At 36.9% G+C, this 23,361-nt stretch overlaps 1 protein-coding gene across 4 annotated transcripts in view; it reads left to right on the top strand.

Annotated features, from left to right (window-relative positions):
• The window catches only part of ZDHHC2 (zinc finger DHHC-type palmitoyltransferase 2), a 65,219-nt gene that overhangs the window by 37,359 nt on the left and 4,499 nt on the right, over positions 1 to 23,361 (top strand). For 2 of the 4 annotated variants that reach the window (XM_070252779.1, XM_070252780.1), the window contains exons 5-13: positions 2,886 to 2,955; positions 3,707 to 3,739; positions 9,142 to 9,262; positions 11,385 to 11,517; positions 16,029 to 16,100; positions 16,591 to 16,717; positions 17,007 to 17,099; positions 20,946 to 21,058; positions 22,909 to 22,983. In XM_070252779.1, coding sequence (XP_070108880.1) covers positions 2,886 to 2,955; positions 3,707 to 3,739; positions 9,142 to 9,262; positions 11,385 to 11,517; positions 16,029 to 16,100; positions 16,591 to 16,717; positions 17,007 to 17,099; positions 20,946 to 21,058; positions 22,909 to 22,949 — 803 coding nt within the window. In that variant the 3' untranslated portion in view covers positions 22,950 to 22,983. The remainder of the gene's footprint in view (positions 1 to 2,885; positions 2,956 to 3,706; positions 3,740 to 9,141; positions 9,263 to 11,384; positions 11,518 to 16,028; positions 16,101 to 16,590; positions 16,718 to 17,006; positions 17,100 to 20,945; positions 21,059 to 22,908; positions 22,984 to 23,361) is intronic. The other 2 variants (XM_023630445.2, XM_005606359.4) reach the window with 1 other exon arrangement.

Genomic DNA, 23,361 nt, shown 5'->3' on the forward strand with positions numbered 1-23,361 from the left:
AAGCCAGAGATGGGCTTGTGAGTGTTTGTGTATATTTACCCTATATAAACCTAAATGAGCACGGAGGAAATTTAAGCCCCCTGAACGTAAATGACTCCTGAGTCTCCAAAGCTGGTTAATGATGGCAGAAGATGCAAAAACCTCATCTCCTCCTTCCGAGTGCAGTGTTTTCCCACCATACCCCTTGATACACCGAATGATGAGAAAGGGGGAAGCATAAGTCCTACCAGAACAAAGTATTCATGTTCATTAATAATAACCGCTACACTTTGTATTTATAAGTCATCTCCTTGTGTAGTTTATATAACGTTAAGACTGACCTCTCTTGTTCCTCTCAGGTATTGTATGCCTGTTTCCTGAGATGAACTTAGGACTTCAAATATTTGTGACAGTCTGGAATAGAATCTGGATTTCTTAATATGATCTTTATTTATACTTTCAGTGCAAAAATTCTGCATGCCTGCTAAAATCAGTATTAACTAACTAGAGGAATTGACTAAATTAAATTCCACAAAGTGTAATAAATGGATTATAATGCTGGTGTGATTGATCCCCTTCTGGAATGTGTAGAATGTAACGATGAGCACGATGCAGAAAAACGTTCAGTGGAGCAGCCACAGTAGCACCAAGGCAGGAACGGGAGGGGGTCCTTCTCACCCACCCCACCCCACCCCCAGCCACACCCTTCTAAGACCCCATGTTCTGTGGATAACTTCCTTCCTCACTCTGGGAAAGTCTGTGGACTGAAGCAACTAAAAGGTTCAGTTGATGTTCACACACTTAGAATGAATTGAAGAAAGTGAGTGGTAATATACATTGGGATTTTACCATCCATTCTGAATCTCCAGTACCTCTCCAAACCCGAAAGAGAAAAATGCCATCTGGCTGGGTTAACCGGACTGCTGTGCAGAGAACAAATTCAACCATGTACAGACTTGGGCGTGGGGTGTGGGAAGGCAGGGAGTTAAGCCTGTTCATCTCGTTTCTGTTTCTCCTGTGCTTTCTTCTGATCCAGCCATCTTCCACTTTCTTACAGGGCTCTCTGAACTTTATTGTGTTATTACTTGTTTTTATTTTTATTAATTAGGACTATTTACGTTTTTAGCTCTCTCTTGCCCTCCATCCTTTCCTACAAAAAAATTTTTGTCGATTTTGACCAGGAAGATAACAGTTAGAGGTGATGTAATTAGCTTATCATTTTGCACACAGATGTTGATATTGTTTTCTTTTCAACACTTGCCAGAAAGGTTTTAAATTACGTGAGTAATATATGAATAAATTCTCAAAAAATTCAAGCACGACAGCTAAAATAAAATTCCCCCTCAACTGTTAGGAGTTTTTAAATGATAATCAGACAGTTCATTTTAAATTACACTGGGATGATTTTCATTGAACATAATTTGACACCTGGAGTGTTTTTTAATTAAAAGACTAAATTTCTGTTTATGAAAGACTATACGCAAAACACTTATTGCTCTACTGTTTTGATTTCCTGTGAGTTCTTGCCCACTCTGATTTGAAAAGTGTTTTCCTGGTGTACTTTAAAGGCAAGATAATCACCATCTGGAGAGAATCTAGCCTTGCCCACCAAAACTCGCCTAGAAATTTTGTGACTTTAGACCCATGCCACCATTATGGTAGCCACTAGTCTCTCGTGGCTCTTGAACACTTAACATACAACTGTAGGTGTAGAATACAGAACAAGTTTCAAAGACATAGTATGAAAAATGATAAAATATGTCATTAACATTTTTATATTGATTATATGTTGAAATAATATGTTGGATGTATTAGGTAAAATAAAATATGTTATTCAAATTGATTTCCCCTGTTTTCTTTTTCCTTCTTTTAATGTGGCTCCTAGAGAGTTTGATAGTACACCTGGGACTCACATTCTGTTTCTTCTGGACAACACTGCCTTGCACTTAATACTTTGCATGGGCCAGTGGTACCTGACAGCTTTGCCTGGAATGTACCTGAGAGATCTGTTCACTCAGGAGATGGGTAGGCCATGCCATTCATCTCTGCAGTTCCAGAGAACGAAAGCTGTAAGGGGACGATTAAGAACTTCTCTCAGTATTGAAAACAATTCCATATACACATTGTTGTCTCATTTTATTCTTAATTTATAGCAACTGTTTCCTTTTTCAGAAACTATAATATTAGCTCATCTAATATTGGTAATTATTTGTGGCAAGTATTTTTTCCAAATTTTCAATTCATTAGTTCCGTTTTACGGATGCTACTGGACTGCCCACTTCATAACTCCTTTCCTGTAATTTTGGTAGCTTGCTTGCATCCTGTAAGACATCTGTGTACTGAAATAGCATCTCCAAATCAGACATCCATGATTGTCTCTGATGTCTGTGTTAGAGGAGAGAGGATTGGGAATTCAGTTACGAGAATTAAAATTCTCTGTTGGAAGTACCTCCTCCAGTGCTCACTTCTAGTCTTGTATCTCACCCAACAGAGATGTTCCAGTTTAAGCAACTTAATCAAGATCATTCACAAATTTCTAAAATGTGGCTGTCTCCTCACCTGGTTATCCCAGTAGGGTGCAGGAAATAAACTGATTTAATGGAGGGAGACATTCTGTTTACTTTGAGAGAAATGGACACATTCTCACCCTTGTGACTACTGGCAATTGAGAATGGCTTAGAGAAATTTCCCCAAAAGACCCTCTACTGTTGGGAACCCTCTCCAGAGAGCTGAGGCTGGGGGCGACTCATTCCATTTTGCTATTTACAGAGTTGAATATCTCATTTTTACCTAATTTAAATTCAGTATGCTTTTGAAATTTAAATTTGGATAGATGATAGAAGCCGTTTAATTGTATATTCAGTTCACTGTTAAATTTAAGTCTAAGTGGAGCTTTTTGTTCCTAGCAATCCGATATTGTGACAGATGCCAACTTATAAAGCCAGATCGCTGCCATCACTGTTCCGTCTGTGATAAGTAAGAAAACTTTTCACTTCTAAAATGTCTACGTGCTGGTGGGCTTTTTATTTAACATGTTTCTTTTATCACTGTTTTTCCAAGTTGTTTCCTTTTCTCCTTATTCATGCTTCTCACACCTTTATTTAGGAAATATATTTGGCACAGTCACTTGCATTAATATGAATGTGGCTTAGGGTGCCAATCAATTGTCCCTTTTTCCCCAGATTCACACTGGCATGATGTGCACGATTTTTAGCAGCTCAGACTTGGCTAGTCCTATTTAACAAATACTTCTGTGACTCTTTGCCATCTTTATAGAGATATATATAGACTTCATGACATGTCAGATGTTATTATATACTTAATATACCAAAAGGACAGTACTGCTTGGCTTAAGGATTGATATTAAAGGAAAAGTTTTATACAGACATTCTGTTGATCTCTTGACATTTTACACTTTCTTTAGCATAAGATAGTTGTATGTTAACATATTGCATTGCATTGTTTTTAGAAAATGAGTTCTTTGATTTGCATCTTAAAGCATGTGTATTTTGAATTTAAAGTACTATTATCATGTCATAACTAGAATTGGCTATAGTGTTTATTATAGATCAGGACTTTTGCTATTATTCAATTTTTAGATAAGTCAATGATTTTGCAATATTTTACTTGCCACAGCTTTTTGTGAAATAACCATTTTATATTTCCTTTTTATAATTTAATGGGATTAAAATTTTAGGAGCTGTTAAGTTTTGTGTGTTTTTTTTAGATGTATTTTGAAGATGGATCATCATTGCCCATGGTGAGTATGGCTCTATATGTAAACAAGTTTCTGTCCTTATAACTTAAATTGAATCATTTAGCTATTTAAATCATTTGATAAATGAAATCTTGCCTTAGCTGACCTAGGAGGTACTTTCAGGTTTAGTTTCTAATGTTTGTTTATTTCACTCAAAAAGAGCCTTTATTCAGGAGAATTTCCACGAAATAATTTTAGAACAAGTAGGTTAACAGTCTAGAAGTTAATTTCTCCTGAAATTACCAAATACACATTAAACAAGGGTTGCCACTTAGAATTCATTAGTATTTTTTAAAATATTTCTGGGGACAGCCTGGTGGCGCAGTGGTTACATTCGCATGTTCCGCTTCGGCGGCCCGAGATTCACTGGTTTGGATCCCGGGCGTGGACTTCTGCACCGCTTGGCAAGCCATTCTGTGGCAGGCATCCCACATGTAAAGTAGAGGAAGATGGGCATGGACGTTAGCTCAGGGCCAGTCTTCCTCAGCAAAAAGAGGAGGATTGGCAGCAGATGTTAGCTCAGGGCTAATCTTCCTCACACACACACAAAAAAGAAACCTAAAAACATTTGTAAGTCATGAAATTAGGTAACTTGAAAGAGGGTTATTTGAAAGATCTAATTAAGTAATGAAGGTTGATTTTTCTACTTTTCCCTGTAATTTTTCCTCTCAATGTGCCCGTACCTGTGACAGCCACGCTAAGGTTGCCAGCCAGGTTGGGTTTGGACCTTAAGCATGATTATTCTCCAAGCCTTATCTCTTTCAGAGGTGGCTCAAGAGAAGGGTAGACATGCCCACAAATCTGCACTAGGTGTAGGTTGAAACATATGCAGACAATGGTTATCTTAGCTGTAAGGGATGGTAGGGGAATGTTGGGTTTACCGTCTTCTATATCTTTCTCCAGGATTCTTCTGCCTTTTCTCCACCTAGATTTTCTCTTTTATAGTGTGAAGGCTAGTTAACTCATGTGAGAATAATGTTCTTCTCAAAGAAAGATCTCAATAAATAACCTCCCTTTGTATTAATTTTCATTTGTAGTCATTCTTATGCTTCCTTCATTCTTTCATTCTCTTCATTCATTCTGTTCCTTTCTCAGCAAGTGGTTTTTTCCCTGATATCTTTAACTATAAGTCTTCTTCATCCTCCTTATGTTCTCTGTTGACCTGCCAGTAGCACACGCCATCAGTGCCCACCCATAGCCTGTGATGCACCGGTGAGGTCCGTGCACCTGCAGTGGACAGTTCCCCTGCCCGCTGACGGCTCCCCACCTCAGGCACCGCTGTTTCTCTGCTTCTCTGCCTGAGGGCTCTCTTCCCCCTTGGGAAGTTTGTTCAGCTGGTCAGCCGGGCCGTCCAGAAGTGCCAAGGCATTAGTGCTTCCAGAGGCCACCCTCAACTGGTGAGGGACTGGCCAAGAACATGTGTTTTGTTGGCTTTCCTCCCTTCCTTGTTTCAGATAAACTGTATCCAAGTTCTTGTCTCAGGGTCTGCCTTTGGGGGAGCCCATACCAAGACACCCTCCTTTCCGGATAACTGTGTATTCTAGGTATGACTTAGCAGAGTGGGAAAGAAATCAAGGGCAAAGAGGTGACTCCAGTTTTTATGCCTTAAAGTAATAAGACACTGTGATGATAAGGAATGGAGAGATGGAAACAATCAGGATTAATCCCAAGCTAGCACACCCCTGTAAAGCTTGCCAGGCCCTTGCTATCCTCACAAAGGTACGGAAGTAGAGAATAATAATTTATGATGAAGCAATCTTTCTAAATCTGCAATTTATTTGGCTTTATAAGAAGCTTATAGCGTAATTTGACAATCTTTCACATTTTGGCAGACCCTATTAAATAAGTGAAGGGGGACAGAAGCAAGATTCGAGAGTTTTAAAAAATGGACTCAAATCGCAAACCTGTGTACCGCCTGTTGGTGTCTCGCCCTTTGAGGCAGTGTGGAAGGAGCTGAGGGAGCTGACGGCAGTGACTTTCAGCCTCTGTGCTGTTGCTTCTCTGCACTGTTGCCTCCCCTGCTGTAGCCGCTGTCCCGGGCCCCCGTCTCAGCTCTGGGCGCTCCCTCGCAGAAAGCAGTGCCAGGTCGATTTGGGAAGGGCTTAGTGTCAAAGGCCTGATTTTCACCTTGTGCCAGCTGAGTGGAGTGGCCATTTTATCTATTTATTTTAAATTTCAAATTAAAATTTTAAATTAAAAAATTTATAGATAACACATACTCGTAGTTCTAAATTAAAAAATAAAAAAAGTCCATGTGTTCTTCCTGGGCCCCCTCTCCTTCTTCCCTTCTTCATAGGAAACCAGTGTTGCTAAATGTCATGTGTACTTTTCAGATATAAATGTGTGTGTGTTAAATTATTTTTATACACACAAAAATTTTTTTGACACACTTTTTTTAAACACAAGTGGTTCCATTATGGACTGAATCTCTGCCTTTTGTTTTTCCCTACTCTTAATGTATCCTAGAAAATTTTCCATATTAATATATTAAAAATTTTTTTTATAGCCATTTTATATAGCCAGTATAAAAGGCTCTAAATAAAATGAATATAAAAGTCATTTATTAAAAGAGCTCTGGGATGTTCCCGAGCTGTGGGGCAACCTTTTTATACTGGTCTTTGTATACGATTTTGAAGTTCTGTATCTGTCAACTTTAAGCATTTGAAAAGTGAGAGAACAGCGCTTCTCTGCTGTCAGTGACTGGAGCTTATCTGCTGTGGCGGGTTAAGATTACCCTCAGGCTGCAGGGGTCAACCTCACACTGTTTTAACTAAAGGAGAGATCCTGCAGTTTTCGCTTTATTGGATTTCCTATCAGAGAAGCATTTTTTCTTTAATATACAATTTTCACTTATTCATTAATTATATTAATGATATACTTTGACATGCTTGCCAAAGGGTTAGGTAACACTAATTAAATAATGTCAGGTTCAGTTTATTGAGTGCCTATAATATGTTAGAGACTATATATACATATATGTAAAATCTGTAACCCTTACAACAATGACACAAATTAGTAGAAATTATTCGTCCCATTTTAAGGAGGAGGAAAGTGAGGCTGCGAATAGTTAAAGACTGGGCGTAAAGTCACATAGCAAGATTTTTGAACTTCAAAGGCCACATTCTTTCCATTTTTTTGCCTGTATTATGTTCCTTTTCTAATTTAGACTCAGAAAGCAATTACCCTGAAACAGAGGCAACAGCCGTTTACACTGAATTTAAACAAGGTGTAAGGGATATTCACCTAGAACGTGTTTTGTTTCTCCCCATAAAATCATTCAGACTCAGAGTATCTCCTCTTCCTTTTCAAATTGAGTCTGCAAAGCAGCAGGCAGTTAAAATATGTCACCCAAAGCTGTGTGTCATGAAGAGAGTAAGGTATTATTAAAAATAAATATTATTACTATATTTCCTGAAGTATAAAGTCTGTATCAAACTCTAAAATACTTGGTCTTTATATACTGCCTTTCTCCTATGTCTGCTGGCTCTGACATGGCAAACTGCACCATGCTCCTGAGTGGAAGTTAAATTAAGCTAAATTAGGTGTTATAAAATCTGTGATCAAAATCATCTTACTTTCTATAAAAATGCTATTTGTCATTTAATACAAAAATTGCTTCTCCCATTTGTATGGGAAGGGGAATCCTCTTGCCTATCCCTTCTCGTTTTCCCCTAGTCCACAGAAGTGACATTGTCTTCACCCACAAAGTCCCAAGTCTTGCAGCACCCCAGCCTTTGTCCCCCCATTCTCTCCTCTGGAAACCAGCTCAGGGAAGCGAAGGGAATATCTGGATCCTTCTGAGGCAGAATATAGTTAGACTAGGCTTGTATGGAACTGTCTGCAGTATTATTTCTTGCCCTTTTGTCATTCAGATGCCATAAAAGGCAGTCTCAGTGATTGCTTTGCCCTTACCCTGGAGTCTCTAAGGCTGCAAATATAACTTTTCATACACGGTGCACCCACAATTTTGCCTTCGTTAGGAATTTATTTTCCATATAGAATACCCTTAAGTCCAAAAATTCCTGAATCTAATGCTGTTCCCTTTACTTTATATTTTTTGAGGTAGAAGATATAAACATTTTCTTCCTTTTCCCCCCCAAATTTCTGGTTTACTCATAAGCCAGGTAAATGTTTCCCTTTTTTATTTTTTTAATTTTAAAAATTTATTTTTTTATTGTAAGAACCCTTACCTGAGATCTACCCTCTTAAGTTTTTAAGTGCGCAATACAGTATTAGCTGTCGACACAGTGTTGTGCAGCAGATCTTGAGAACTTACTCAACTTGTATAACTGAGTAAATATTTTTCTATGAACGTAGTTTCACTAACCATTTGGAAAGAAGAATGTTTCCATTTATTAGCAAAGTCAATAGAGAGTGAATTACCTTGCCAGCAGTAGAGTAGGAACACAGAGGTTTGAGGAGAGGAAACAGTATTGTATGTTCTATGTAATAGATTTTTTATACCAGTTAACAAAGTTAACCAGTGAAGATGGCAGCTAATGCCACTTAGGCGCTGTGTCGCATTTGCACAAGGTCGTCCAGGAATTCCCTTGTCTTTATGAAAAGGGAAAAAAGAAAAAACTCTGATAGAAAAAAATGTGACTATGAACTATGAATTGTATTGTGTTTGTATTTGTTGATAAAATAGTTTGAATTCTTACCCCTCCCCCAAATATAATGATTTTAAAGTAAGAACTGAGAATTATAAATCTTTCAGAAATATAGAATATAGAGCTGGCTCTCAGAAAGCATGTCAGAATGAATGCTTATTTTACAGATAAGGAAAATGAAATTCTTAGAGACTATTCTACTTTCTCAGGGCCACATAATTATTTAGTGTCAAAGTGCATTACAACCCTGGCTGTCTGGCTTCCGGTCCTATTTCTTTTCCTAAACCCCCCATTTAACGTGCTTTGATCATCTGGTTGCTTCAGTGGCATGCTGATGGCATCCACCTAGTTTGTGAAGATCGTTCATCTAATTTGGGAAAACGTGAAAGATTTTAAATTACTTAATCATAGTTAGAATCAAACCTACAGTTAGCATGGAGGAAGCGCTTAGTAAATTCCTCACGTCTGCCTGACTTTGTTAGGTTTCTCACAATCTCTATGCTTTTAGGCACGAGCTTCTTTGTATAATTGGACATGAAATACAGTTACATGGTTGATGATTGACTAAACCAATATTACCTATCAAATTTTAAAATCTAAACACAGAAATTCCTTTTTAGTGAAATGGACTTTTTAATGTCTGCATGTGTAAAGAAATCTTAGGAGTTATGCTTAAAGAAATGCCAATAAGTTTTAAATGGTAGGACACCAAACGCTGTGTTAACGTTGAGCATATGTATACCTAGGGTGAAAATGTACAACTCATTGAAAATGTTGTTTTTGTTTTGTTAACAGGGTGAACAATTGTGTTGGATTTTCAAACTATAAATTTTTCCTCCTTTTCTTGGCTTATTCCCTGCTGTACTGCCTTTTTATTGCTGCTACAGATTTACAGTATTTTATCAAATTTTGGACAGTAAGTCATTACCTTGGTGACTTTTTCTTGGTATACAAAAATAGAGACATTTTCAGTAGTAAATTATTTCAGACACTAATTTTATAGAATAGAGCTAATTTATATAGAGTCAGTCCTCATTATTCGCAGATTCTGTATTTGTGAATTCACCTACTTGCTGACATTTATTTGTAACCCCAAAGTCAGTAGTCACAGAGCTTTTGTGGCTGTTTGCACAGAGTTGGAAGAATTTGAGTCGCTTCATGTGCACATTCCCCATTGAGATCAGACAAGGCGACATTCTGCCTTCTTGTTTGAACTCTCATACTGTAAACAAGTGTGGTTTTCAATCTATTTAGTGCCACGCTTTTTGCATTTTTGTGCTCTTTGTTGGTGATTTCGCTGTTGAAAATGGTCTTCACGCACAGTGCTGAAGTGCTGTCTCGTGTTTCGAAGCAAAAGAAGACTGTGATGTGCCTTATGGAGAAAATATGTGTTAAGATAAGCTTCCTTCAGCATGAATTAGGGTGCTGTTGGCTGAGTACATTAATGAATCGACAATATATATTAAATAAGGTATCAATAAGGTACCTTTAAGCAGAAACACATAAAATATTCTCTATTTATCAGCTGATGAAAATATTGTGACCAGAGGCTTGCAGAACCCTAACCCTGTATTTTCCTAGGAACAGTGATTCACTATTCACGAATTCAGTGTTCACGGCAAGTTTATAGGACACACCCCCTGCGAATAATGAGAATTGACTGTGTAAGATTTTTTTAGTACTTAGAAATGTTTTCTTTATGTGTAAAAAGATTTTTTTTTAGCTATTAGTCTGTAATATTCTGAATTGTTATTAAGTACAGGCTTTAGGTGACTCATTTGTTTTCTGCACTGTATATTTTCAATGAAGCAAAACAAAATTAAAAAATCAATATTGAAAGATACATCCTGTGAACAGCAAACGATGGTGAAAAACAGTTCTCCTCTGCCAGGATTGCTTTATTATTTTCATTAAATTATCCTTTATTAGGGTGAGACTTTCTGAATGGCTAGATCATTTGAGCCACATTCAATACTGAAGATTTCTTGAATGCCTGCCATGTGCCAGTTACATCAATAAGCACTAGGAGCACACAGGTGCATGGGCATGCTCCTAGCATTCAAGGCCACCCCCAGCATCCAGCTCGAAGAATGATCCCTAATGAAAGTCCGAGAGAATGTTACCTCACTGCTCCTCATCTGTGGATGGTTTTAGTTCCAGACCACAAATACATTTGTAAAGGGATGACCAGAGTTTCTACTGCGAGGACTCTGCTGTCAAAAGCTATCAGTAAGATCTTGTGACCTGTGTCAGTGTGACAGACACTCCAGGATATTGAAACAGTACAACCTTCTATCAGAAGGGGACACCTCCCAGCAGCTTTGGTGCCTCTCTAAGTGTCCATAGCCCCAAGCCTGCCATTCTAGAGCGAGTCTGGGTCTCCTTGGGCAATACAAACAATGACAGTCAAACTGGTTTTCCTTTGAGATGGCCTGTGGTTTCAGCCCATGGATGTTGTAAGGTTCATTTTAGGCAGGTGTTATGCACTAGTGTTGATCTTTTCTGTGATGCTGTTATTTAAAATAGCTTGCAGCATTATTGTGGATGTGTTGTTGTATGTGTTCTTGAGTTGATGCTGTTGTTTGTAGTGATGTAAAACATGAATGAGAATAGTAGCCAAATTGTGCCAATTACCCTTCATTTTCAGGCATTATAGTAAAACTATTTGAACACTTATAAATCCATAGTATGTTAACAAAACATTTTCAGGAAGTAAATGAAAAACTGTTTTATAGTTTTGCTTCCTGTTATGGTTTACCCACAGGATACCATAATTTTTCTGTGATTCAGTTATGTAAAGCAAAATAAATATTCCAAATTCTAATATCTTTTCCGTATATGTACTCATATTCCAGTAAACATTTATTTTAATGATGATATGTATTTTTTCCTGAAAGTTTTTACATAAAGCCATGTATCTTTCTCCATATCTAAATTTTTTAAAAAATTAAAGCAAAAAAGAAAATCTTACATACTTATAGAAGTAGGGAATACTTATCCCTTTGACAAAACATTTTATTTTCTTCCTTTCTTTATAGAATGGCCTACCTGATACTCAAGCCAAGTTCCATATTATGTTTTTATTCTTTGCTGCAGCTATGTTTTCTGTCAGCTTGTCTTCTCTGTTTGGCTATCATTGTTGGCTAGTCAGCAAAAATAAATCTACATTAGGTGAGTATCCAATTATTGTAGTTAACAGAACTTTAAGTGCATAAGTAGATATTTGTCAAAAGTTGCCATATGATTAAATGCCAACCTGTCCGGAAGTGGTAAAAATCATAATTTCTCACACTGTTTTGTGGGGTGTGACTTAGACACATACATATTCACTCATTCTGTATATTTATGGACTGTCCATTGTGTGTGAAGCATTGTGTACATATAGTGGTGAGCAAGGGCAAAACAGTCTAGTGAGGGGCACAGAAAATCAATAACCAAACATACAAGTAATTACAAAATGCAAAGTGCTTTAAAGGAAACAGACAGGATGCTGAGCTACGAATCAAGGGCTGGGGAGGCTGGAAGGGACCCAATTTAGATAAAATGGTCAGGGAAGAGCTTACCAAAACAAAGAGTATTTAACCTAAGAAGTCAGTCATGGAAAGAGCCAGAACATCTCAGGCAGAGAAAACAGTATGTTCAAAAGCCCTACGGAGATGGGATGCAGCAAAAGCAGTGGTTAGTGGGAAAGGTATAGCTACAAATGCTTACATAAAAAGGAAGAAATACGGGCCAGCCCAGTAGCATAGTAGTTAAGTTTGTATGCTCTGCTTTGGCAGCCCGGGGTTTGCCGGGGTGGATCCCAGGTGCGGACCTATGCACTGCTTATCAAGCCATGCTGTGGCAGGCATCCCGCATATAAAATAGAGGAAGATGGGCACAGATGTTAGCTCAGGGCCACATTTCCTCAGCAAAAAGAGGAAGATTGGCAGCAGATTTAGCTGAGGGCCAGTCTTCCTCACCAAACCAAACCAAACCAAACCAAAAAACCCTCCCAATAAAGAAAAGCTCAGGACCAGATGGCTTCACTGGTGAATTCTACTCAACTTTTAAGAAGAATTAACACCATTTCTTCTCAAACTTTGCCAAAACTTAGAAAAGAAGGAAACACTTCCTAACTCATTCTATGGGGCCAACACTGCCCTAATACCAGTGCCAGACAAAGACATCACAAGAAAAGAAAACTACAAACCAATATCCCTTATGAATATAGATGCAAAAAATCCTCAATGAAATACTAGCAAATCAAGTCCAGCAGCATATTAAAGGGATTATATACCATGACCAAGTAGGGTTTATCCCAGGAATGCCAGGATGGTTCAGTATACAAAAATCAATCAATGGTATTCTACCACATTAATAGAATGAAGGAAAAAAAACCCGAGATCATCTCAACTGATACAGAAAACGTGTTTGACAAAATACAACACCTTTTCTTGATAAAAACACTTAACCTAGGAATAGAAAGGAACTTCCTCAACTTGATAAAGGGCTAATGAGAAATCCACAGCTGCTATGATACTCAATGGTGAAAACCAAAAATCTTCTCCTTAAGATCAGGAAAAAAGCAAGGATGCCCTCTTTCACTTCTGCTATTCAACACTATACTAGAAATTCTACCTGGAGAAATTAATCAAGAAAAAGAAAGGCATCAAAATTGAAAAGGAAGAAGTAAAACTATCCTTTTTTTGCAGATGACATGACCTTATATGTAGAAAACTTTAGAGCATCCATAGAAGAACTCTTAGAGCTAATACAGTCTGCAAAGATCAATATGCAAAAAATTAGCTGAACTCTGTACACTAGCAATGAACCATCCAAAAAGGACATTAAGAAAACAATTTACAACAGCATGCAAAGTAATAAAATACTTAGGAATAAATTTATCCACGGAGGTGCAACACTAGAACACTGAGACTACAAAGCATGGCTGAAAGAGAGCAAAGACCTGAGGGAATGGTAAGACTTCCCATGTTCAGAGATTAGAAGTCTTAAGATTGTTAACATGGCAGTACGACCCAAAGTGATTGACAGATTCAGTAACGTCCCTATTACAACTTCACTGGCATATCTTGTAGAAATGGAAAAGCTGATTCTCGATTCCTATGGAATTTCAAGGGGCCCTAAATAGCAAAAACAATATCCACCAAAAAGTAAAATGAAGTTCTTTTTGTTTTCAAAACTTATACAAAGCTACAGTGATCAAAATAGTGTGGTACTGGCACAAGTATAGAGATATAACCCAATGGAATAGAATTGAGAGTGCAGAAATAAACTTATACATCTTTGGCCAACTGATTTTTGACAAGAGTACCAAGACCATTCAATGGGGGAAAGAATGGTATCCTAAAAAAAATGGTGCTGGGACAACTGGGTATCCACATGCAGAAGAATGAAATTGGACCTCCAAGTCAGACTGTTTACAAAAATTAACTCAGAATGGTTCAATTACCTAAATGGAAGAGCTAAAACTATAATAGTCTTAGAAGAAAACATTGGGATAAATCTTCAGAACCTTGTATATGGCAATGAATTCTTAGATGGAACACCAAAAGCATGAGCAACAACCAAAAAAAATAGATAAATTGGGCACTATCAAAATTAAAAACATTTGTGCATCAAAGGACATTATCAAAAAAGTCAAAAGACAACCTACAGAATGAGAATAATATTTGTAAATTATATATCTGATAGTGGTCTAATATCCAGAATATACAACTCAACAACAGAAAGCAAACAGCCCAATTTAAAAACTGGCAAAGGATCTGAATAGACATTTAAATAGACATTCTCCAAAAGAAAATATACAGATGTCCAGCAAGCACATAAAAACATGTTGAGCGTCATTAGTCATTAGGGAAATACAAATCAAAACCACAGTGAAGTGCCAATGCACACCTACTAAGATGGCTATGATCAAAAAAACAGGAAACAAGTGTTGGCAAGGATGTGGAAAAAATGGAACCTTCACATGTTGCTGGTTGTAATATAAAATGGTGCAGCCACTGTGAAAACAGTTTGGCAATTCCTCAGAAAATTAAATATAGAATTACCATATGACCCAGCAATTCCACTCCTACATGTGTACCCAAAAGAATTGAAAACAAGGACTCAACAGATTCTCGTGCCTCAATGGCCATAGCAGCATTATTCACAATAGCCAGAAGATGGAGACAACCCAAGTCCCATCAAAAGATGAATGGATAGAGAAAATGTGGTATTCCTATAAAATGGAATATTATTCAGTCTTAGAAAAGCATGAAGTACTGATACAACATGTATGAACCTCAAAAACATAAGTAAAAGAAGCCAGACACAGAAGCTTACATATTATATAATTCCATTTATATGAACTATCCGGAAGAGAATAGAAAGAAATAGAATAGAATAGAAAGCCTCTTGGTGGTTTCCAGGAGGTGGGGAGGAGAAGGGATGGAGAGTGACTGCTTAACAAGCGTAGGGTTCCTTCTGGGACGATGAAAAGACTTTGGAGCTTGATGTAGATGGTAGTTGCACAAAATTGTGAGTGTACTAAATGCCACTGAATTGTCACTTCAAAATGGCTAATTTTATGTTCTGTGAATTCCATCTCAATTATTTTTAAAAAGCCCTATAGAAAAAGAACTAGAAATGTTTGAGAAACTATCCATGTGGCTGGAACATAGAAACCTAAAGAATGGAAAATATGCTATGAAGTTTGGGAAGTAAGCAGGGACTAAGCTAAGTAGAGTCTTCTAGACTATGAATAGGAGTTTGAGAACGCCATCAGGACTTAGAAATCCTAGTGATCTCAAAGGACACTTCGAGCTATGAGATTCAATTATTATAATAGTCAGTGAAAATTAGCTGTAGTATATAGTCAGTGAATGTTAATTTTTAATATTCAAGTGAAATCTTATTACAGCTAGTACTATTAGGGTGAAAATATTGCTATAATAAAGTAATTTCTAAACGAAGTATCTTATCTCAAATTATATATTGAGCAATTAAATTATTCTTAAAATGTAAATGAATTTACTAGAAACTTTTAACTTCTAGAAACCTCTAGATTAACTTGTAACACTGAAAGGACATCTTCTAGACAATATGGTCCTATAATTATAAAAAATGTTTTAGGAAAAGCTATATAACCTAGGGTGACAAATGCTGAGGATCTTGCAAATTGCCACCTTTTTTCATAGTACCTTGACTCTGCTAATTAGATTTTTTTTTTTATGATGGACAAAAATCATTATACTTCAGTGTTCATTCATATTCCAAAAATAAAATTTTAGATTTTGCATCTCAGCATTATTTAAGAGGAAAATGTAGCATAATGGAAGGAACATTGATGGCCTTGTTCCACTTCTGTCATTTACTTTTTGTGTGATCTTAGGCAAGTCCCACAGCCTCTCAACACCTCAACTTCCGTGTGCAGAGTGGGCAGAACTGGATACAATGTATGGTTCTGCTTTGGATCCTGGTTTGTAAAAAAGAGCTTTAAAGTACATTTTTGGTCAGCTGGAAAAAATTTATGATTGCATGAGAGAAAATTTTACTGAAATTGGACAGTGGAATTTATTGACTGAAAAGGCAGGTGGTAGAATGTTTGTAAAGTATAGTCTCACTTTGGTTAAAAAAAACTATGTAGGGGTCGGCCCGGTGGTGCAGCGGTTAAGTTCACACGTTCTACTTCTCGGCAGCCCGGGGTTCGCTGGTTCCAATCCTGGGTGCGATTGGTGAGGACAAGGCACCGCTTGGCAAGCCATGCTGTGGTAGGCATCCCACATATAAAGTAGAGGAAGATGGGCACGGATGTTAGCTCAGGGCCAGTCTTCCTCAGCAAAAAAAGAGGAGGACAGGCAGTAGTTAGCTCAGGGCTAATCTTCCTCAAAAAAAAAAAACAAAACAAAACTATGTAGATTTGCATCTATATCCATATCCATCCAGCCGGCTATCTATCTAATAATGATCTAGAAGATGTAAAGTTTTAATTTATTTGCTTATTTGCATTTTCTGATATTCTGCAATGCACATGTGCTGCTGTAATAATAAAAGGGTTACTTAAAAGTTGAAATAAATATAATTATATCATGATTATTTTAAAAACAGAATAGGCAATCTACATCATATGGCTGTTGATAGGCGCATAAGTACTCACAGGAGGCTTTTCAGAGTCTCCTCTGAATTCCGTCATCTCTAAATATACGGGTTACTAGGTTGATATGTCCTTTGCTCACAGTATTGCTCTCCCATCTTTTGTAGAGGCATTTAGAAGTCCAGTGTTTCGACATGGCACAGATAAGAATGGCTTCAGCTTGGGTTTCAGTAAAAACATGCGACAAGTCTTTGGTGATGAGGAGAAGTACTGGTTACTACCCATTTTTTCAAGGTACTTAACTTCACGTTTTAAACTAATGAAAGTAACCCAACAAAAGATCTCTATAATTCTGCCTAGGGACTCCTATTTTTTGAAGTATTATTTTATGATTCACTATTGTCTCAGGGTGGAAATAAAAATTGATTCATCTTTGTAAACATCCTGTATTGAAGCTGATGTGTGATATACATGTTCTGTCCATGATGTTACTATGTTCTGCTCATGGATATCAGCACTGTAACAAAGTTTCACTCTATTGTGTCTTTTACTGCTGAATTGTAAGTTTTTGTTTTAATTATAGTCTAGGTGATGGCTGCTCCTTTCCAACTTGCCTTGTTAACCAGGATCCTGAACAACCATCTACTCCTGCAGGATTGAACTCAACATCTAAGAAGTAATCCCATATCTTTTCTATTTTGCTTTTAAATAATATATTTTATTCTCTTGTGTCCTTCAGTTATATGTTCCTTTGAAAAAAATTTAAGAACGTGAGATAATTTACTACAGTGATTTCCACTTGGAATGAGGGAAGGAGGAAAGTATAATTGGGGAGGGGTACATAGGGAGCTTCAATTATACTCATAAAATTCTGCTATCGATCTGGGTGGTGGGCAGACATGTGTTAGTTCTCTATACATTTTGGTTGACTGAAATATATTATGATTTTTTAAATGTAGTGCTTAAATGAAAACAGTGTAAGTCCAGATGAGCTTCCCTAGCAATGAGGTGAGCAGACTGGGTAACTCTCCCTCTGACGCTCCAGGTCCTTCCTCCTTGTGGGTAACTGTTATAAAGAGATCAGAAGGACTTCCCTGGATCAGGCCTCTGGAGATCAAATGGAATCCCGGACCCCTGCTTGACAGTTCCATTAGCAATGTGGCCATGTTCTTGGTACTTTTTAAAGACCTCTAAGCATTATCTGAGCCATTTCTGTGGCGAGAGAAGGGAAGGGTTTTGGAAATTCATTGTCTAGAGACTTTGCCGCTGTTTTAGGTCTCTTTTGGTTCCAGTCTAACAAGAATTTTACTGCAATTAAAAAATAAATTAAAAAAAAAGGAAACAAACAACAAAAGCAAGAATTTGAGCAAGACCTGAAATTTGATTCTGACTTTGCTACCAACTGGCCAAAGGCAAAACTACTTAACCTTTTAAAAGGCTACATATGAATTTTTAAGTTTGAAACACTAACTTTTTATATCTTTAAGACAGATTTACTTGGATGTGACCATTCCTCTAATTTGTAAATGAAAGCCAATAGCAAAAGCATAACCATAATATCATTCTTAATTCAATTTTAGAGATTTTCTTATTTGCCGAAATGCCAAGTACACAGCATCTTTCCCTACACTCCTCCTGTCTAGTGCATATTTCTTACCGATCACAGTTCTTTCTCCTGCGAAGTGTGGTGTGACCCCAGAATCCATCTCGAGGCAGTGATCCTGGCAGCCATTCCAAAATCATTTTAGATTGCCACGAGATGAAACCTGTTTGCCACCCCATCCCTAGCATGAGCTATGTACAGACCAGACTCTCCCAGTTAGTGAGGAGGCCATCCTGATGGGTTTCACGGAGACATCCAAAGGCACCAGAGTCTAACTGGGTCATGCCCTGTGAGTTTTGGCTTGAAAATTCCACAGAGCTAAATGTTAATTGTTTTTCTCATATGTCAGTGCAGAAAAATCTAGTTGTAATAAATTGTTTGGAATATGTTTTCAAGCTTTTATAAAATTCAATAATAGTCTTCAGTAATGTTTTTTACCCTTGTTAAGTGGTTTTTGTAGTTTAAGACTATTTGGGTTTTATAGATAGTGTCTCTCCTACTAAGTGTACCATGGGCCTTGGGAGAAATCCTAGTTCTGGCACTGTTACCCAACTAGTGACCTTGAAGAGGTCAAGTAACCTCTCTAGGCTTTTCTTCGCTTTCCTTTAAATGTTGAGATTGGATTTTGACAGCTAAAGTCTCTTCTACAGAATTCTATAATTTCCCCTGATTAGCCTGTATAAAATTTCTCTGGCGAGTGCTGTCTCTCCTCTTTACTCTAGAGTTTTATATCTGACCGTCTACTCACCACTTCCACTGAGTGTCTAAAAGCCGACTCCAACTGAACAGGTGCGAAGTGGAACTCTCGATTCCCAGCCATTGACACCCTCACCACCACACTAAACTTGATTCTCCTCCGTTCTCCCATATGTCAGTATTAGTGACCTCCCTTCTCCCAGGTGCTCAGGCCAGAAACTTTGGAGTTGTCCTGCATTCCTCTTTTTCGATTACCTTGTATTTACTCCATTTGCAAATCCTGTCAGATGCCTTCTCAAAATATATCCATAATCTGAATACTTTCTTACCACCTCCATGGCTCCTTTCGTGGTCCAAGCCATCATTTCTCACATGGATTATTTTAATACCTTCCTTACTGATCTTTCTGACTCCATTTCTGCCCTACTCAAGTCTATTCTCCATTAAGAAGTCAGAGTGATCCTTTTAAAACATAAATCAGATTGTGTCACTCTTCTGCTCAAAACCCTCCACTGGTTTCCATCTTACTCAGAATAAAAGCTAATGAATGTCCTTACCTTATCGTGTCTCATCTGGGCACCAAGACTTCTCTGATGTCATCCCTTATCACCTTCCTGTCACTCACAATCCTGACACACACATCTTGCTGGTCCTCAAACATACCAGGCATGTCCCTTAGTCAGTGCCTTTGTACTTGCCAATTCCCCTTCCTAACTGTTCTTCCTCTAGATATCTCAACGGTCTTGTACCTTCTCTTCATTCTGCTCAGGTGTAACTTCATGAGAGTGGCCATCTTTGAAACCCCTGCATAAAAAAGTAACCAGCTCTTCCACTTGCCCTTACACTTTTTCTGTTTTCATAGCTCTTATTGTCACCTGACTTATTATATAGTTGTTCATTTCTTTATTCTTCTTTTTCCTCAATTACAATGAAATTTCCATGAGATCAAAGACTTTATTCATTGATGTAATAGGTACTCGATGAATATCGTTGAATGAATGGATCCTTGGATTTCTTAGAGTCCTGTTAGCAGTAATGAATCCGCAAGGAGTCCCTAAACCAGAACCTAGTTAGTGTGCTAGTTAATAGTTAGTATATCTGGTATAAGGTCCCTTTCCAGAGGAATAATAAGAATTAGAGTAAAAGAGATTTTCCATATAAATAGGAGACATGGGTTTTTTTCCTTAAAAAATTTACCTCAAAAATTTTAATAAAGGTTGCACAAAATTGAAATTCTCTCAAATTTTAGATATGAGGTAATTATTAAGAAGCAAAAGCATATTCTTTAAAAAAATAGTTATAGTCAACTGAAATATGTGAAATTAATCTTGGAAAAATTTTAAGTAGGTTTTTTTCTCTTGAACATTATTATAATTACTATTTCAGGGTGTTCTAAAAATGCACTAATAGTTTCTATGCCAATATTTTTTCTAAGTGAAATGTTATTTTAATTTATGTATATTTTTTCATACCATCCAATATATCAATAGATGGCATGTATTCTTTAATTTTAAAACTTAAATTCTTCTTTTAAGACTCTTCATTCCCCAAATTAAACATCATGTTTGTAAGACCTGATAATGTCAGATGTTTTCAACATTCCTGCAAGATAATGTTCAAATTTGTTGTTTCAGTTTTATAGAGGAAGATAAAGAATTCTTTGTTCAAGACCAGTTAAGCCACTTTAGAAACACTAAGCCAGTTTTTCTCAAACTTGTCTTTCTACCATCTCCTTCATGTATTTTTTCCATATCCACCTACCACTTACAAAATTAATAATTTTATTTATTTAAATTGGCACTTAAATTTATTTTTAAACCAAACTTTGTCTCTGTCATAAATGAGAAACTAGTATAATTTGCCATTAATAGATTATAACTCTAAAAAATAAAGTTGGTAATAAAATATTGTTGAGTTCTAACTGGATTCCCATACATGCTACAGTCTGAAGCTGAGGTCTATTCTCTGTATTAAAAATGGAGATTTGCCAAAGTCAGAGATTGTCAGCTTAGTGTAGAGGACAGAATGACAAGAGCACTGGAGAGAGAACACCTTTCTCGTTTTGGGTCAGTGTGATTTAGTGCCTGTGCCCCATCCCCAAATTCTCCTGGGTAAACTCCCATGATTGTCCTGCACCACAAGGGGTTTGAGTTCTATTCTGAGAAACACTCAGTACTATCAAGAGTTCATGTGATGATTCTGATGATGATGATTATTATTCAGTCCTGAAAACCATCAGTTTCCTGCAAAGCCACTGAGAGAGTCCCAGAGCCACCTTCTTACTGATTCTCAGTCTTGGACAGAGGGCAGCACAAACCTAGGAAAAGACAAAGCTGGTAAGAGTGTGCTTGTTTGGCTATTTTGATATATTTTATTTTTAAAAGGTAAAAGTGGTGAAAAAATCTATTATATTGCCTACAAGATTTATCTTGCTTTGGCGTCGGACGCCCCATGTAAATTTAGAATTATTGTCGGGAACTTATATTTGTGAAGTCTTTGGATTAATGTCTGTTGGCTGTAGGAAATAATTTGGTGAAAGAGCTACATTGCTTTTTTTCCAGTTTGAAAAACCAAACCATTATTATTGCATATTAAATAAAATGACAGAAATAAACTCAAAATGTAATTTTTGAAAAAATGGAAAAAATGCAATAAATTCAGACAAAAGGTTGAAAAATCTCTGAAAAGATCTAAAATTGTGTAGTTCTTTTATGCTAAAATTTCTATCCAATTTCAAAATGTTGAAGTAAAATAATTGCATAATTACTAGGACTTTAGCGACCTGTTCCTTCTTCACGTCCCACTCACATTTCTCTTGTTATTGTTGTTGATTCTAATCTTTTGATTGCTTCAGTCACTACAGTTTATTGACTAAGAACAAGCAAGGCTCTGAAGTCAGACAGACCTGTTTTCAAATCCCAATTTGGGCACGTAGTCAGTGTGTGATATTTATTAAGTTCCCTAAGCTCTTTTAGACTTAGCTCTCTTATGTTTAAAATACTACTTATTTCTCAGGGTTAGTAAGGATTAAAGTAAAACATGTGGTCATACATTCAGGACTGAGTATATATGTGTGGCGTCCCTATAAAGGAGTACAAAACCATACATCCATGATTAAGGCACTATTAGCCAGAAAATCTCCAGGTTGACTAATTTAATTCCTCAAACCTTTCTCCTTCATTTCTAGTCTTCTCTTCAAACTTCCTCCTAGTGCTGCTAACTTTGGGTCACTGCACTTTAAAGCATTTACTGATTTATTTGAAATCTCTTTGGGATCTGGTGATAGTGAAAACAAACGGATAGTCCTGAGTAAAAATTCTAAGGTCATTATTTTATTTATATATATATATATATATATATATATATATATGTAAAATCAGTCATATTCTTATAAAATATAGGCTTTCTTTAAAGAGTCTCATTCTTAAAGAATATATATACCCTCGAAAGATCCCCATCATTTGAGTATTCATAATTTGGTCTCGCTTCACCTTTAAACCTGCCATTCCATTTTCTAACGTATGGGAAGGACGAGGCATTGGCGACACCTGTTTGCCCCTTGAATCCATCAGCTTCCTTAGAGGCAAAGCAGCAGTGTATAGTTGTGGGGCAGTTTTGGGCGATGGAAAGACAAAGAGCTCCCTTTTTTTCAGAAGGGATTTATGTTTCATCTTATAGTTCTACATTAACATAAAAGAGATTTCTTGGTTTTTACATGCTGTTAATTATTTGGCATGTTAGATTAATTTTTATGTTACTTTGATAGATGAATTGATAAAGTCTAAAGGATGATGTAAAAGATGGAAGAGAAACTTGAGAAGGATGAGATGAGAAAGGGCTCACAGATTAGTTTGACTAGAATGAGGTAGGTAGGTGAAGAATTAGGAAACGATGATTTAAGGTGATGTGAGCAGTGCCAGGTTCATTGTATCTTTCATTTTCTTGTTCACACCCCTACTTCCTGAGGTGTATAGCTTTATTTTTAGAGTGGCTTTTTTTGTGACACTGGTTGTGGTGAACACTGTGTCGTGTGTGTGTGCTTCTATATAGCCATCTTATAAACACGCATACTGTATACAAGCCACCTTTGCAAGTAGACTGGGGGATTAGTGGATGAATAAAAGTGTCTCTGCCTCTTTGTCCAAAAGCAACAACAAAAAATGCTAATTTATGTTCTCTCTTCAAGGTATGAGCAATCCTGCATTAACCATGGAGAATGAGACTTAGCTCTTCAAACAAAATAAATTCATACTTTATGAAAGTAAGATACGTCTTTCCTTTGTTGTTCTGTTTTCTAACAGTTTTCCAGTTCTCTTAGGATAAATAGTTTCCATAAACATAATTATTTTTAAGTGACTCAAAAGATGTCTTAGCTGACCCTTGGGATTGCATTCATGGCCATGGAATTAGCTTCAGTATTAGTATATGGGTTAACTAGATAAATTATAGAAATACCTTGATAAAAATTCCTTTTTATGGTAATGCATTCATGGCAAAGATTGATCCTAAAATACTGAACTTTACGTAACAATTATCTTGTCATTTGATAGGATCATGCTTATTTTTTTCTATCCTTCCGGATATACAGTGATCATATGCTTGACCATCCATTAGCAGAATCTCACTGGGTCTAAGTACA

This window comes from Equus caballus, chromosome 27 (genome assembly GCF_041296265.1).
Source record: "Equus caballus isolate H_3958 breed thoroughbred chromosome 27, TB-T2T, whole genome shotgun sequence".
Taxonomy (NCBI): domain Eukaryota; kingdom Metazoa; phylum Chordata; class Mammalia; order Perissodactyla; family Equidae; genus Equus; species Equus caballus.